This window comes from Melospiza melodia, chromosome 11 (genome assembly GCF_035770615.1).
Source record: "Melospiza melodia melodia isolate bMelMel2 chromosome 11, bMelMel2.pri, whole genome shotgun sequence".
NCBI classification, from domain to species: domain Eukaryota; kingdom Metazoa; phylum Chordata; class Aves; order Passeriformes; family Passerellidae; genus Melospiza; species Melospiza melodia.
In genome coordinates, this window is record NC_086204.1 from 22528418 (window position 1) to 22543757 (window position 15340).

At 39.2% G+C, this 15340-nt stretch overlaps 1 protein-coding gene and 1 long non-coding RNA gene across 2 annotated transcripts; one reads left to right on the forward strand and one right to left on the reverse strand.

The window, feature by feature from the left end:
* Window positions 1-1017: 1017 nt before the first annotated feature.
* LOC134422800 (riboflavin-binding protein-like) lies at window positions 1018-11925 on the reverse strand. The gene is made up of 6 exons (XM_063165175.1): window positions 11885-11925; window positions 10875-11033; window positions 10050-10149; window positions 8823-8951; window positions 4445-4556; window positions 1018-1376 (listed from the first exon to the last, which is right to left on the reverse strand). The coding sequence occupies exons 2-6, from the start codon at window positions 11011-11013 to the stop codon at window positions 1140-1142; spliced, it is 717 nt and encodes a 238-aa protein (XP_063021245.1). The 5' UTR covers window positions 11014-11033; window positions 11885-11925; the 3' UTR covers window positions 1018-1139.
* On the forward strand, window positions 5726-14964 carry LOC134422801 (uncharacterized). Its single transcript, XR_010028945.1, has 2 exons — window positions 5726-5835; window positions 14752-14964. It is a non-coding gene; the product is annotated as an uncharacterized LOC134422801 (long non-coding RNA).
* The last annotated feature ends 376 nt before the right edge of the window (window positions 14965-15340 follow it).

A 15340-nucleotide genomic window follows, 5' to 3' on the forward strand; every position in this document is an offset into this window, starting at 1 on the left:
GTTTTGCATTACTTTTGCAGCTGTGTGAAATCATTCCAATAAATAAACAGCTCAGTGATGAAAGTGTGTTAGATTTTTAAGATTCTCCCAGTTAAAGAGGATGTGCCAAGTCATTGTTTTAAATGTGGAACAGATCCTTAAATTCTGTAAGGCAACCAGATCCTTTGGAAGCACCAAGATAATGCTGATTTTCACAATTTGATAATGTGACCCCCAAATCCAACCCTTCTCATGTTTTCTGGGGTGATGGCATTGCAAAAGGCTGTACAGAATGTCACAGACCTGTCCACTCTGCAGTGATGTCAGAGGAAGTATGGATGCATAACTAAAAGCAGGATTTCCTTAATTTTTACCTTAAAAATCCCTCTGGGACTGGTGCAGATTTTTAGTTTGACTGTAATACTGATGCTGATGCTAGGAAACAGAATTACTGATGGGAGAGACCTGACTGGACCTGTCCCTGACACTTTGGTTTCTCAGAGATCATTATGTTTGGAATAATTCAGTGGGAATAATTTCACTATTGTAGGAGACTTTTCCACTGCCTTTTCTGAAGGTAAAAGTCCTGTGCAACACACTGTGTATGCTGTGTACTGACAATATTTGGATCCAGGGATTTATGTAGTACACTATAAATCCCTGTTTTCAAGATTCAAAATAAATACATTTTCAGTGGTCAGTAGCCAGGCTCCCTGACCTATTTCTGCCTGAAGATTTCTTCTTTATCTGAGCAGACCCAGGCACAGAGTAACTCGTGGCAGGAGTGCTGTGTGCCTGTGCTAATGAGGTGTTTGGGTTGAAGATTTGGTGCATTCTGGCAGGCATGACCTTCCAGAGGTCTCTGGTTCTCACTGTTCCACCTTAAGTCAGCAGGGGCTGCCTGTGCCTCTTCTCTTTGAAAGTCAATCCCTGGATGTTTCCTTCAGGCTTGTAGCTGTTCAGTTCAAGTCACAAGATTACACCTGTGCTAGCCTGTCTGGAGCTTTGTGATGCAGATGCAAAAACATCAGAGAAAGATTAGTAGAACCAGCCATTGATTTATTATGTTCTAGAAAGGAAGGGATAAAGCAGGCTGGCATGATGCCCCAAGCCCAGCCTCCACCACGACTTCTGTTGTGCTGACATACATCCAACAGCATTTATCTGCTCTGTTCACCTTCCTTTTGCTTCTCGAACTTCAGGAGTTTATTTTGGCAGGCATGCTCCTCACTGCTGCTGCTGCTGCTGCTGGAGCTTTCCTCTGAGCTTTTGGAGAGGATGTACTTGATTGCAATCGAGTCCTTCTTGTTCATTTGCAAGCAGAGGCAGGAGGATTCGCTCACCTTGAATGACTCCCCCCACATACTCTGGCACATGTCAGTCCCATTTGCATACATCTGTGTGTCAAATAAGAAATGCCTCATTATATTTAAAGAAATTGAATGAACAGCAGTTTGTATCAAATTGATCAACATTTATCACTTTTTAAAAATTTGTACCAGGATATAAAAACACTGTCTGGAGTAATTGACTGGCCTGTTGTGTGCTATGCTTCATCTCTTCTGAGATGTCTGAAAATGTTACCCAGTCCCAAAACTGGCAAAAGTAATTTGCCTGTTTTGAGAGCAAGTGGTTACACAAAATGCAGGGATCAACAGCTGCCCTTTGTTTCCACCCTGGGGCTGACAGCCCAGCAGCTCTCTGGGGCTGACAGTTAAAGCTGTGTGTGAGAGCTTTTACAACTTGTAGCATGTCAGGACACTCTGACATGCCTTGAAATCTGAGTAGTGCTCAAAGTGCCAGATAGTGCTTTGAATACAGGAATCCTTTTATTTACAGGCCAGAGAGAGCCCAGTGGAGTCACAGCTCCGAGGGATCTCATTGTGCCTGCTGCAATGTACTTCATGGCCGGGCAGGACCTTCCAGGCAAAGAAAAGAGACATAATTTAACAACTGCTTGAAGAAAGTAAGTTTTTGTCAAGCTTCCAAGGTGCTTTTTCCAGTGGGACAATGGCCTTTCTGGCTCAAGAAACTGCGAATTGCAGCTTCTTGTACCCTTATCAAGTGAAACTGTTCTGTTCTTGCTACTATTGCATTTTGTAAGTCCTGTGTCATAGGACCTGTCAACCACACAACAAAGATACTGCTTGTTTGCTGAGCTCACATTGTGACAATGTTCTGCCTGCTCAGCTTGAGTTTATCTGAAGAAATTAGCAACTTCTTCCCTGTGTCCCCATGTGCAAAAAATTATGTTGTCTTTTGCCTTTAAAAACTATCCTTTATGAATAATACAAAGTCCATTTCAAATCGCCCCAATAGTAGTCTGTAAACCAACTTCTCAGCCAATACCATCCCTAGCCAGGGCTTGGGCCATGGATGCTGCAGGTGCTGGAGAAGGAGTATGGAGGTTGGATGATGCACTGGGAGCAGGGTCAGAAAAGGAAACCTCTTCCATCTTGTTCTTTCCTTGTGTTCTCAGGGCAGGCAGATCTTAGCTCTTTCTTTCCTACTATTCCTGTGATTTTAAGTAGCATTAGATATTTCCTTCCAGCTCCTGTGCAGTTCTGAATTTCTACCTGCTTTTAGCAAATCATCCCAGAAAGTATTAAAGCCTGTCACATGGGTTTGTTTAGTTCTTTATGGAAGAGACCTTATACACCCTATACTTGTGTCCCACAGGTTCTGTAATGTGTTTGTACTTTTCTACTTGCTAAATTGATAATTTTATTTTTACCTTCCTCCTAATTCTGCTTAAAGATCACAGGATAATCAGAATGCTGCAGCAAATACATGGTGCACATAGTCTGTTTCCCCAACATATTCCTAAATTTCTGCAAAGGATTCTGACTCTTTCACTTCTTGGAAAATGTCCTAGCCTGTGCATTAACACTGCTTGGGGAGCACCCAGCTGGGAGAATAATGACAAGACTAAAACTGGCCATGGTCAGTTGCACATCCTAATATTCAGCATTTGTTCTTTATTCAGCAGTTGTCCCAAATGGGCCTTAGAACCACTTGCATACATCACATGTAGGGCTGCTGATTGCTCCTCTGTGTGAAAAAAGGAACTGTCTACAGTGCTCTGATGTGTGAGAACCCTTCCACGAGTTGAGTCCAAACCAAGGCAGTCTAGTGTTTGTACATCATGTAATCTTCATATGGGAAATGTATGTTTTTTAGTTTCTCTGCAGAAATTTCACCCTTATGATTACTTACCATGCAAGCCTACTTGTGGTGAAAAACATGGGTAGTTTAGGGTGTGGTTCCATTTAGTTGAGGAATAGCTGTGCCTGGCTTCAAGTGATAAGACCCTGAAATTTGCTGCATGTTTTTCCCTGCAGATGGTATATTTTCTTTAAGAAATAAGTGCAAGGGAACTCAAGGTTAAAAACTATCTCTGAAACGGGGACAACTTGAACAGAGACTGCAGATTATTTATGGAGATTATAATTTTGTTTTTCACTTCATCTGGAACTACTGATGATTTAGCACATCTGGGAAACTAAGCTGTAAGTTTCCACAGTCCATTTGTTTTTGGCCACCTTCCTGAGTCTGCTGATTAGTGTCACTTTTGCAAGGCAGACAGCAATCCAGCATGAACTGGACTGTGTTTTCCACTTATATCAGTTTCTGAACTGACTTCTGGAAGTACATGCACTTGAATTGAATTCAAAATAATGAATCTGCAAGCCTTACTACCAGTCCCTAAGCACTTCACCTAAATTTTGTTTACTTCTTCAATTTGGGCAGTTTTTCATGGACTCAGTGAAGTTCAACTGTTAAAAAGATTCAAATACACTTTTGAACTGTATTATATTGCTCTGATGCTAAACTTACTTGAGTCACTAGAAAAGTCCTACCTGACTCTGGAAAAGTCTGTAGACAAGGTTCCAGGCAGCCTTACTCCTGTAAGTCATGTCAGTTCTCATTTTATACACTTTTGCTCATAATATCAGTTATCCCAACCATTAAACATTCTCAGAAAGATGGGATGGAGAAGGACAAGGTGAAATAGAGAATAGGGCAAAGATACCAAATAGGCAAAAAAACTTCAAAAATTCCTCATTGGTTGGGGAATTCACATTCCAATTTAAAAAGACAGAGATGTAGAGCTCCATATTGTGTAAGGAACACTATGAATTGCATCTGAGTGTTTCTGTATGAACAAAGTTCATTTATCTTTTACTTTCTAAATCCCACTGGGTTAAAATATCTGTGTTTCTTGGACTTTGTTTCCCAATTGGAATGAACAGTGATTAATTAAATGTATCTACCTACAGTAAGTGCTGTACATAAAAATGAATGTTTGAAAATTTGTGTGCTTGAAAAGTCTGATGTAGGAATGGCTTGAAACTGCTGAAGTAAAAATAATTCGCAGATTGCATTTTACTCCCATATATTCAGGGAAAAGACCCCAGAACTCCTAATGCCATAGTTTCTGCTTCAGTTGATCAGGTTTTCTTACCTCATGGTATGGAATACATTTATCCTTACAGTGGTTTTCTCCATTTTTATCCCACTCCCAGTCTGTCAGCCAGTTACGAACACATATGGAATCATCTTTGCAGGCTTCATACCTGGAGATTAGTGTGGAAGACAAAGTTACTTCTCTCACATTTTTCTTTGGACTCAGATTCAACTCCAAGAGATGTCCAGGGGCTTTGTTAGTAACATGGTGTGATTACAGTGCAGCTTAGCAACAGATCTTCAAGCAATGTGCACATTATCTTAGCTTGACATGTTCATAAACTCTGAGCTGCCCAGGAAAACCTAAATTCCCGTGAAAGCTAAACAGTTCACTCACTACCTTTTGTACTGACAGACTTAGCAAAGGGTTTGTGTTGTGGGTGTTTTCTGCTTGTTTATCTGATGTTTCTGAGTGGAGGAAATCCTGAGAGGGAGAGAGGGAGTTTCATGAATGCTGCTGTTCAGTATCATAACAGAGCATAGGTGTGCTAAGGGTGAACTGTCACTTGAAGGAGATGTGGGAAAAGTTTGTATTTATGAATTAATATGGGACAAGAAGAATGATGTTTGCCAGGCAGGGGAGTTGCTATGAGGAATGTGCACTGAAATAAGGAAATTCCACAAAAACCAAAATACTATAAGCTAATAGGCTGTCTGCCTCAGAATGACATTTTCAAAGAAGTTAAAAAGAGAAAGAAAGATGAGAGTCCTCTAAAGCATAGGTCTAAAATCTTGAATTTTAAGTTATTTTTAATTTGTAAGTGGTAATGTAGAAAAAAGCCGATAAATGGCCTGAAATGAATAGAGTTCTGGGTGGTCAATGTGATGAGAGATCTCATGACTTACCATTATCCTACATCATTTCCTCCCTTACACTTCTCTTTTATGCTGTACTTTTTGGCTTTTACCTTTCTTAAGGACTTTACTTTCTGCAAATCAGTCAACATCTTCTTAAATTTAGTCTCATTGGCTTGTAGGACTATTCATACCAGTAACTAAAAGTGCCAAAATAATGAGGCACAGCTTACAGGAAGTTCATGTTTAGCATGGTGTTCATAATTAGTGCCTTTGGATAGTTTTTCTGTTTGTCATTTTAATCTTCAGGGTCATGTTTCAAAACTGTTTTGATATCACGAGGGCTGCAGCCTTACATTTCTAAATGAAATATGTGGGTTGTCATGTGGTCACGAGAACTGGACATTGCAGTAGATTTGCAAATGCAGAAAGGTCAGAAGATGCATATCTGCAGTATCTTCACACTGGTTTTCTGGGCTTTTTGGAGGGAGAAAGAGCAATAACAGATGGAAGGTAACCAGGGCCTGAAGTAAACAGCTCTGGGTCAGAAGACATGTACTCTCAATGGGTTCACCCCTGAATCTGCTGTCAGAGGTAGGGGCTCTGCTGGAAATAGAGGCTAAAATATGAGAAATTAATATTCATGGTATGCATCTGGTTTCCTCAGGAATATGAATAAAATATATGAATAAAAGTGTTTATATTTTTATTCACCATTATTTATTGACTTGTCAAGGTGAAATGTTTCCTAATCACTATTATTACCTAAGTTTTTTTTCTATAAGCTGGTGACATAGCTTAATTCCATTGTTAGGAGTTTTTCTTTATCCCAATGGAAGTGATTATGAAATCAAGTTTCTGAAAAGTCATGGTTTGTGAAAAGTCTAATTTCTACATTCCAGAAACTGCTAAGTTGTTTATTCAAACCTTAACTAAATGTGAGAAACATTAATACTTAAAAGACCCTCCCTGACCATGTTAGTTCCCTATGTATTAGGGAACTAATTGCAGAATATTTTTATTTTAAAGCCTTTTCCACTGTATTTTTTCTAATTAGCTCTTTCTCTTTTATAGGACACAGGGCCCTTCCACAGGTGAATGAGAAAGTGACTTGTACATTGGGCTCTTTCAAAAGCAATAGTTTAAGGATTAGTAAGAGCAAGGAATCCTAAAACAATAGAAAGAAAAGGAAGGCCCCAAGCTACTCAGATGGATTTCTTTTAAATTAAGTCACTGCTCATTCAGAATACTCTGCACATTTCTGGCCACAAAGACATACAGTATGCAGCAGGCACACTCACAGTATGTAGAGAAACTAGGTCACATCACCAGCAGGGCTACAGCATGCTAAAGGGCTCCAGTGAATAGAACATGAAAAAATGTTACTTTAAATCACCAGAAAGAGTGGGAATTCTGTCCAGGCTCTTTTCTAGCCTGAGGCCTTAAGCAGGGTGAGGGAATGGGTTTGACACTGGCATTAGGCAGGCACACAGAGCAGCATGCAGGGTAATGGGCCATCAGTACATTTTTGATTCAGGCCAGGCATCTGTGACACCAACAGGAGCCATAAATCATTGCTCAGGACTTGTTTAGAGCAGATCCTCTCTCTGCCAGGAGACTCTACTGGAAAGGAATCAGTTATCCTGCGCAGCAGCTCTCAGTCACCCCACTGTTAAAGTTAAAAGTACTGTTTACACCCCAAAAGTTAAAAGTACTGTTTACCTGCAGGCTCTGGAAGTGCCCAGGGAACAAAATTGAGGATTTTGCAATGTAATATTGACCTGCATGATCTACAATTGACCTGCAATGATTTACACTTTGGTATAAACCTCGTATACAATAAAGCTGGCTTAAACTAGTTAATAGATGCAAACTAAACTTACAGCACACATTTTCTTCTATCTTTACACTTTCATTTGGTATAACAGTTTAGTAAAGACTTTTCATGCTGTTTATTTGGGGACACATTGGTTTTAGATAACAGTATTCTATCATTTTGCCTATTAGATCTCTTCTAGAACTCACAGGCAATGCCAGTGCTTTAACACCCAAATGCAATATTTGGTAATTGGTTCTGAACTTTAAGATTCAGAGCACTGAGGGAAATTCAAGGTCTCAGTCTTTATATTCAAAGAGGTCAATCATCTGGATTTGGTTTAGAAGATTACAAAAAAATTAGCAAGGAAGACTGCACATGACAAATCTGTTCCTGAGGCACGTGTATTTTCCTGACACAGAAATAAAATTCATTCCTAGAGAAACCTCCAGGAAAGGTAAGAAATACATCAGGCTTTCAAACTCATTTCCATTACAAATCCAAGCTATGCTTCTTGTTTCCTTCACTGGCACGAAGCAATGGAGACATATTTGAAGACAAATTCTACCAAAATTCTCCACTGCATACATGATTTTGCCCTTGGAGGGAATGGAAATGGATCCACATGTCAATAATATTCAACTTGTGTGAACTGTGTTCTGTATTTTCTGTACTTTTAAGAAAAGCTCTTTTATAACATTTTTAGAGTACTGTAATGGTTTTCCATGATTTTCAGAGTGGCCTAAGGGATCCAGACCATTCACAGTCCATTACTTTTATGGAAAGCTAGCACTTATAATCTTATAGTGTGAACAGAGCATGGGGTGTTTGTGCTTCACACACACATCCAGACAAGTTCCTCCAGTGACTGGGCACAACATTCATAAGGTGCTGACTGAGTTTATGTGTCCCATGGTGATGTTTTTAAGATCCAACATCTCAAAACAGGGAGGCAAAGGAGAGAGAGGGAGGGAGAGATATATGCTGGATAAGTACCAGTGGAAAAATCTCAGTACCCTACATGGATATAATTCTCCTACCCCAACACTAAGCACAGATGGGTGCTCTGTTGCCCTACCATGTGCCTTGCACTCAAAACATAATGTGATTCTCTGATGCTGTGTTTTAGGAAACAAAATTCAATGCTATTATGCTGCTCTCTGCTATTAATAATTTTAGCATTAGTTGGCTGCAATTCTCTCTGATATTCAGGCTTTTAAAAGAGATTTTAGAGAGTGTGATGATAGTAGGGATAAGGTCAAGGGTGAAAAATTAAGGAATGACACTAATTTGTAACAATAATTTGTTGAAATCCCACATGAGTTGATGTCTTTCCTGATTTTGTAGTGCATTTTATACATGCAAAACAAATGTATCATGTAATGATCAAGTATTCATACTGAAAATGCTCATTGCAGGAATGATATTTCACAGACATGGACTTTCCAAAGGGTGGGCAGGCCCTTGCTGCTGCCAGTGCCTGTCAGTGTGGCAGGAGCTCCTCTGTCATGATTCCACTGCACTGCATCCTCCCCCAGAGCAGGGCAGTGCTGTCCCCAAGTCACTAAACTCATCTTAGTGTCCCCATCCTGCATTCACAGCCTGTGTCATTATTATTTTGGGGGCAGTAGCTTAGCAGAAAGAAAAGCAAAGACAACAAACAAGAAATTCAGAAGCAGAACAAGAGAAAAGGTGATTTAACACCACTGAATCACGGGCATATTAAAACTAAATAAAAATACTTTGATTAAAAAGCTGAACCTACCAGTCATCACAAAAGCTTTGACACAATGGAGCAGCCTGGATAGCAGCAGTGTCATTGGGATGGGTCCAGTAAGCAGCATCTGGAGAACACCGGTAAAAGCACTCGATTTTCTTTGTGAAATCTTCACAGCTGTGGTGGATGAGAAAAGCCACAAATAAGCCTGTTTCTGAGCATCAAGGCTACAGCCTCAGTTTTCTAGGCCTGCTTTGATGTGGATGCAATACTACGGATTAGGAGAAAAACACAGAAAAGCATCCTTTGGCCCTGTTAATGCCTAAGTTTGAAACTCATTCCTCTGGCATTGTGCACAGGCTCTGACTGTGCAATTACCACAGCCAGCTACAGCACAAATGTTTCCATGCATATTTCAGCCCTATTTGTGTAAGCTTTCTGTAAACTTTTGAGGCCTTGAGTTTTCCTGGCAACAACGATTCCAGGCGATAATAAAATGTAGTTTAAAACTATAGTATAAAGCTTTGTCTGTGCTGTAGCCTCATGGTTTCACTAATCTTTAGATTTTTCCCACAGCCCAGCTGAATTTACTTAAAATCACATACTGTGATGCTCTCCTGGGAGGGGCAGGCAAGAGCTGTGACTTTTTCACATCTGTTTTTGCTTAATTGTTTTGTACTTTCATCCCTTTATTTCTATAACTTGCCATGTTTCACAGCTTTAACATCTAACGGGGTACTAAAAATGTTAATTAAGGAGACATTTTTCATGGTTACAAAACCCAAAAGACTGCAAGAATTTTTATTCAAATTTTTCAGCCTTTTCCTTTCTGGACTCCTGTGCTTTTTTTTTTTTTGTGTGAGATTTAGCAATCTAGTTGATGTGCTTTCTAAACAAAGGAAGAAGCCTGGTCTCTATTCATTACAGATCACTCTCACTGGTGGATGATGGTTGGAGAGCTACAGACTTGCAGGGTGGTTGTCACCTACTGGGTTTATGGCTGGTTTGCATTGCAAGATTTGGTTCTCTACTGAAACCAAATTTGTAAAAACATAACCCTGTCTTGAAAGAATGGCAGAAATTGTGTAGACTTGGGGATTTGTGGCCTTGTGTGAGAGGAGAAGAGTCAGAGGCTGGTCAGGTATAGAGAAATGGTGATGGGAGCTAGGCTGGGTGACATGATCTCTAGGGTATCCTAATGTCCATCAGCAGCTGGGGGCTGCTCCAGCCCGGATCAGGGGAAGCAGGACACAGCAAACATCAAAGCTGACTTACGATTTACTGAGCTGCCCACATCTGTTCCAGTAGCTGTCGCCTACTTTAATTACCGGGGAACGAGCCAATTGCTCTGTGAAGTCTGCATAGCAACAGGAAACTGTTGGGAGTAAAACAAAGATCTTGCATTAAGAAGTGTTCCTTTTTAACACTGTATTTGGAAGACACAAAGTGTAAGATGAGTCTGGTTTGAACCATAATGTGATAAAGTCTCTGAGTAGTAACTAGAAGATGTACTCAAGCTCTAATAATTTTGGTTGTGAAAGTGGCGGTGTAAATTCCAGGTGAGGCAGACTGACATAAACAGTGCTTTGTCAAGTTGTGTCCAGACAGACCCAAGAATTTTACCAGTGTTCTGCCAGATGCCACATCCCCAGGGATACTAATTTTGAAAACTACCAAACATGAAAAAAAAAGAGTTGAAGAATTTTAATAAATACTGTACTTTGCTTACAATAGAATTTTGATTTCAAATTTTCCCATTTGGTGTCTGCTACAATTAATTCTTATACTAAATTGCAATAAACCAAAATAATCTTTGCTGTAAACATTTTTAAGCAGTTGGAACTACAAGAAAGGCAAACTGCATCAGAATTTTGAAAAGAAAATAAATGAAGTTAATGAGAGTTTTACAGCTGACTTCGTTAAGACCCAGAATCTTACTCTAGGTTAGCATGCAGCAAAATGCCAATGAAGGAGGCTTTTCAAATACAATGTATACTGCATCTTATATATTTTTGAGAAATTAGGGGAAATGCCAGAACAATTAGTGTGTACAATGCTGTACTTCTTGACCATATTTGGAAAAAATTAAACCACTCTTACATTTAGAGTACAGAGTGCACTCTTGCATCTTTGGCTCAGGACCTGGCTTCAGTTTGTGGGTGTCTCCCTCCAGACATCCATGTTTTTGGCAGGTGGATGATGTTATGACAGCAAGGAGGGTGATAGCAAACCTCAGCATTGTTCTTCAGCTGTTTTTTCCTGTACGGAGAGAAGTCTTTGTTTACATCTTTTATTTCTAGGAGAACGCATAACATTAAAAGGAAGGACTGCATTTAAAATACTACATATATGATCAAATAAAAATGCTCAGCAAAGATGCACACAGAAATACTAAGACACATTCTCTCTTCCTATGTGTTTATAACTGAACACAGCCTTCTGTTACATATTTCTGAGGTTTGGTGGTGATAAAAGTCATCAATAATTCAGGCTATGTATGAAAACATATTAAAATTTTCAGTATTTAAGAAAATTATTTTAAATTTATTCCACTCAGCTGAATTATTTTTCAAACCTTCCAAGAGACATTTGTATGTTTCACTAGATTCGAAGAAAATATTGATAAGTTCTAAAACCTGAAGAGTTTTTTGCACACTTGGAAATTACACATTAAATACAGCTGCAAGTGAGATAGTAGGGTTCACCACCTGAGCTGGATAAATTACATAGAATACTCACCTTTGTTGGAGATATGCTAATTTATATTTAAGAATATGATCCATTGTTTTCTGCCTCTTTTGTAGAGTTTGGTCAAAAATGCAAGACAAAAATGTTTTGTCTTTATGAATAAAATTTCTCTAAAGACAGGCTGTACATTAGTCACCTATAAAGGTAAATCTAGAACTTTTTACATAAATCAATGCATTATTCTTTGTACATATTTTTAATTTAATCCTTCATTCTTTAGTTAAATATTCCTGTTAACTTTTTGGAATAATTTTATCTGAATAAGCACTGCAGTTCTTCTATGTACCTAGACTTTTCAGATATAAAGAACGATTTATACAGAAGAAGAAAACTATCTCTTCAGTTTTGCAGTAATTTCTCACCTCTTTTGCTTTCCTTCTGGGTGTTACTTCTCCCTGGAACAGGAACACTGTAAATTGCTTTTCCCATTTTCCACTTTATATACACACCAGCTGGCATCAGTGCTCCAGAATTTGTTTGCCCTGGAAGAGTTCCTTGACCCTTTGGAATGCTAACACAAATTTATCTCAAAAGCAGATGCAATGACCAGCACATAATGCCCTTTTATTGCTTGCAAACGTCGACATGATAAAGAGGAAAGTACAAACACGGGTTAGAATTAGAAAAACAATAGCTCTCCTATATTTCAAATGCCATTAACCCCTCCTGCCTGATTTTTCCATGATTCCTTGTATTATTAATTATTAAATTAATTTCTACAACAGTTTCATGGAGCTCTCACCACAAATTCAGGCTTCAGTGAATTCAAGATATTACATGCTTCTTATTTCAGCCTGACTTATTTAATTCTGACTAATGGCTTGCCTTGTTACACAGTAATTTTGCTACCTGCCCTGGAAGATAGTCCATGTTTCCTGATTTCCAGTTCTTTGCTCTCTCATTATAAGATCCCTTCCAAACCTGATGCTGTTCACCCTGGTTGCCCTTTACCTGTCTCATATGTACCTTACAACCAGGCTCACAAGCACTACAAGAAATGGTTGATTGTACCACTGACAGTAGCTCCTGATGGGATTTCATTGGGAAACCTGCTTTCTGCAAAGAGCATTTGCATCTAAACATAAACCATTGGTGGTGATGATAAATGGTTGCACTAATTTTCACAGGTTGTCTTGCTGTACTGTAAAGAGCAGCACCCCTCAGTACCTTGCAATTATTTATATGCATGAGGAATGCAGCATCTGTTGGTTTTGTGTTTTAAATAGAACACTGATTTGTCAGATAATTCTCTGAGACCATTATCTACTAATCTTTTCTTTTTGGAAAATACAAACCTTGGCACAGTAGAAGTGTGGTGTGATTCTCAGTGTGCAAAGGCACATGCATGATAATAAAACAATCTCTACAAGCTGTAAGCACTGATTCCTATTCTGGCTCTAGCTGGCTCTAGTAAATGCCTCAAGGTGAGCCTTGCTGGCCTAAAAAGAGCCTTTTCCAGATGAGTGGAAACTGAGCAATTTTCATGTTCCAGAATGAATTTAATTAAGGCAAATTTAGAGAATGAATTTAATTAAGGCAAGTTTAAAAAGGCATAAAGTAACTACAGGAGAAAATGAAGTCAATCTAATGGCTTATTACCCATGCTTTCACCTCATGTGGCTTGATCTAGTGTTGGCTGAAATTCATGGGGCTCCTTGCTGCTTTGCAAAGTAAAGGATTGGTGTGTGCTGCTCAGCACTCAGATCTGTGTAGTCATACAAATAAAGACCAAAGTAAAATATGAACATTGACTTTCAGCCCTGTGAGGAGTGGACAGGCTGGCCAGCCTGGTGAAAAACACAGAAACAGTCCATGCTCTGCTCCTTCCTGCTTGGATTGTGAAAAGTTCATGGACACTGGTGAGGTGTCAGCATGCCAGGAGGTTCTTGTAATGCCTCTGCTCACTGAATTGGCATACAAATTATATTAAGCTATAGGAAACTGGGATCGCTCTCAGGCTTTGAGTATGAGCCAAATGGGACTGCTTGCTGGGAGATTAGGCAGAGTTTCTAGCAGCAGGAAGGGAAATTGTCATATGTTTGTGATTTCCCAGACTTGGCTTTTGGTTAGCAGTACATGTAAGCAGGCTCAGGGTAAGGAGCTTTTAGTGATGTTGGCTATACATCATCTCCTGAGAAGTGAATCTTGTTTTTTTTTCTAAAAGTATTCTCTACCAATTGCTTTGTCTGATGTCTTATACTGGGAAATTTGTTAAAGGAATTTTCTTACCTCTTCACAGACTTGAAGCGGTCATTTATCTTAATTTGTTAAAATTTAACTCACTTTCCAGCCCTTGGTGATTCTTGTACTTTAAAAATTCCTACTGCTGTTTCATTTTTACTTTAATATCAGTACCCTGTAGCTTCTATTCATCTCTTCAGAAGCTAGAGGGAAAGCATGGGTGATGTTGAGGTATTGCCACAGACAACAATTCAGGCCCCACAACAATAAATTATCCTCATCTGATGATTTAATTGATAGAGGCCAATGGTGTTAGCAACCCATGCATCTATTCCAAACCCACAAACACTGCTTAGGTCTCACACATTAGACTCTTAGGTCTCAAGAGTCATCTACCTGAGCAATTTCCTCCTGGCACAAGCCATGGGCACAAAATTAGGGAAAAAAAATGTTTAAAAAATATAGTTTCTAATTTCCCCAACTTCTGGCACTCAGTTTAGTAACTATGTGAACTGACATCTTGTAACTCAATAGAGTGATCCCTGCTTTGTGAGTCAGATCTCTTAAATGATTGCAGCAAACCTTCATGCTTTTATATTCTTGGTAACTCTGCAAAGCCGATGCAGTTAAGGGAAAAATTGTTTGTACTTCCAACCAGTGACAATTGCCAGATCCATTTCCCTTCTTGGCACCCTGAAAGTGTAACAACAGTGTGACTGGAGGGAGACTGAGTTTCAGGAGTGTAAATTAGAGCAGTTGGCCTGTTACAGCTTTATTAGACATGGCAATGTCTGCTAATGAAATTAATCAGTTTGTTCCTCATGTCTCAGCGTGAGTCTGCATGCTCAGAGGTTGGAAGTGTTTTTCTTGTTAACTGTAACAAAAAATGTAATTAGGAGGACAGGTTGTTATCTAATTTAGTGACGCTCCTTTAAATGCAAAACTGCATTTAAAGTTGTATCAAGAACGTGTTATTTGATGATCACTGAAGTACATAACCTGGGTTTCCATTATGTCAGACTTTAGAACTGAGAGTTTGTCTTCACAGGTCCTGGTTGAATGTATCATGTCACAAGTCAAGCTGAATGCCAGGAGAGACACTCCAGATGGACTCAGTCTGGCACTTCTGACTCTGGAGAAAAACAGCTGAGGTCAAATCTTAATGCTACTGAATCTGAGGTGTGATTTGTTACAGTTCACTGATAGGATTTCTCCTATTCTTTTTTTCTTGGTGTAAGGAATACATCACAGAACAAAGTAAGGCTTATTTGTTTTATTTGAGTACACAAATGTTGCTGAGCTAGTTCTCCAACCGGGCACAGGAATGACAAAAGCACCAGTAATTTTATATAATGAAGAGTGTGAGTCAGTGGTGGGTAAAAAAGCAGATATTTTAATGAATGGTAGGTTTTAAAAGGAATCACAACCCAAATCAAAATTAGAATTGTAAAAATGTCATTTTAAGCCCCATGTTAGGCATTTCAAAATTAAAGGGGACAAAAACCTACTTATTTCAGCTTATTACTGAGTTGAAAGCACCTCTTGAAAGCATAACAGAATGCTCTTCCTTTGCCCTAGTCTTTCATTTGCCTTTCACATTCTGCTAGTCTGTTACTGTGGGGTTCCTTGAACCACTA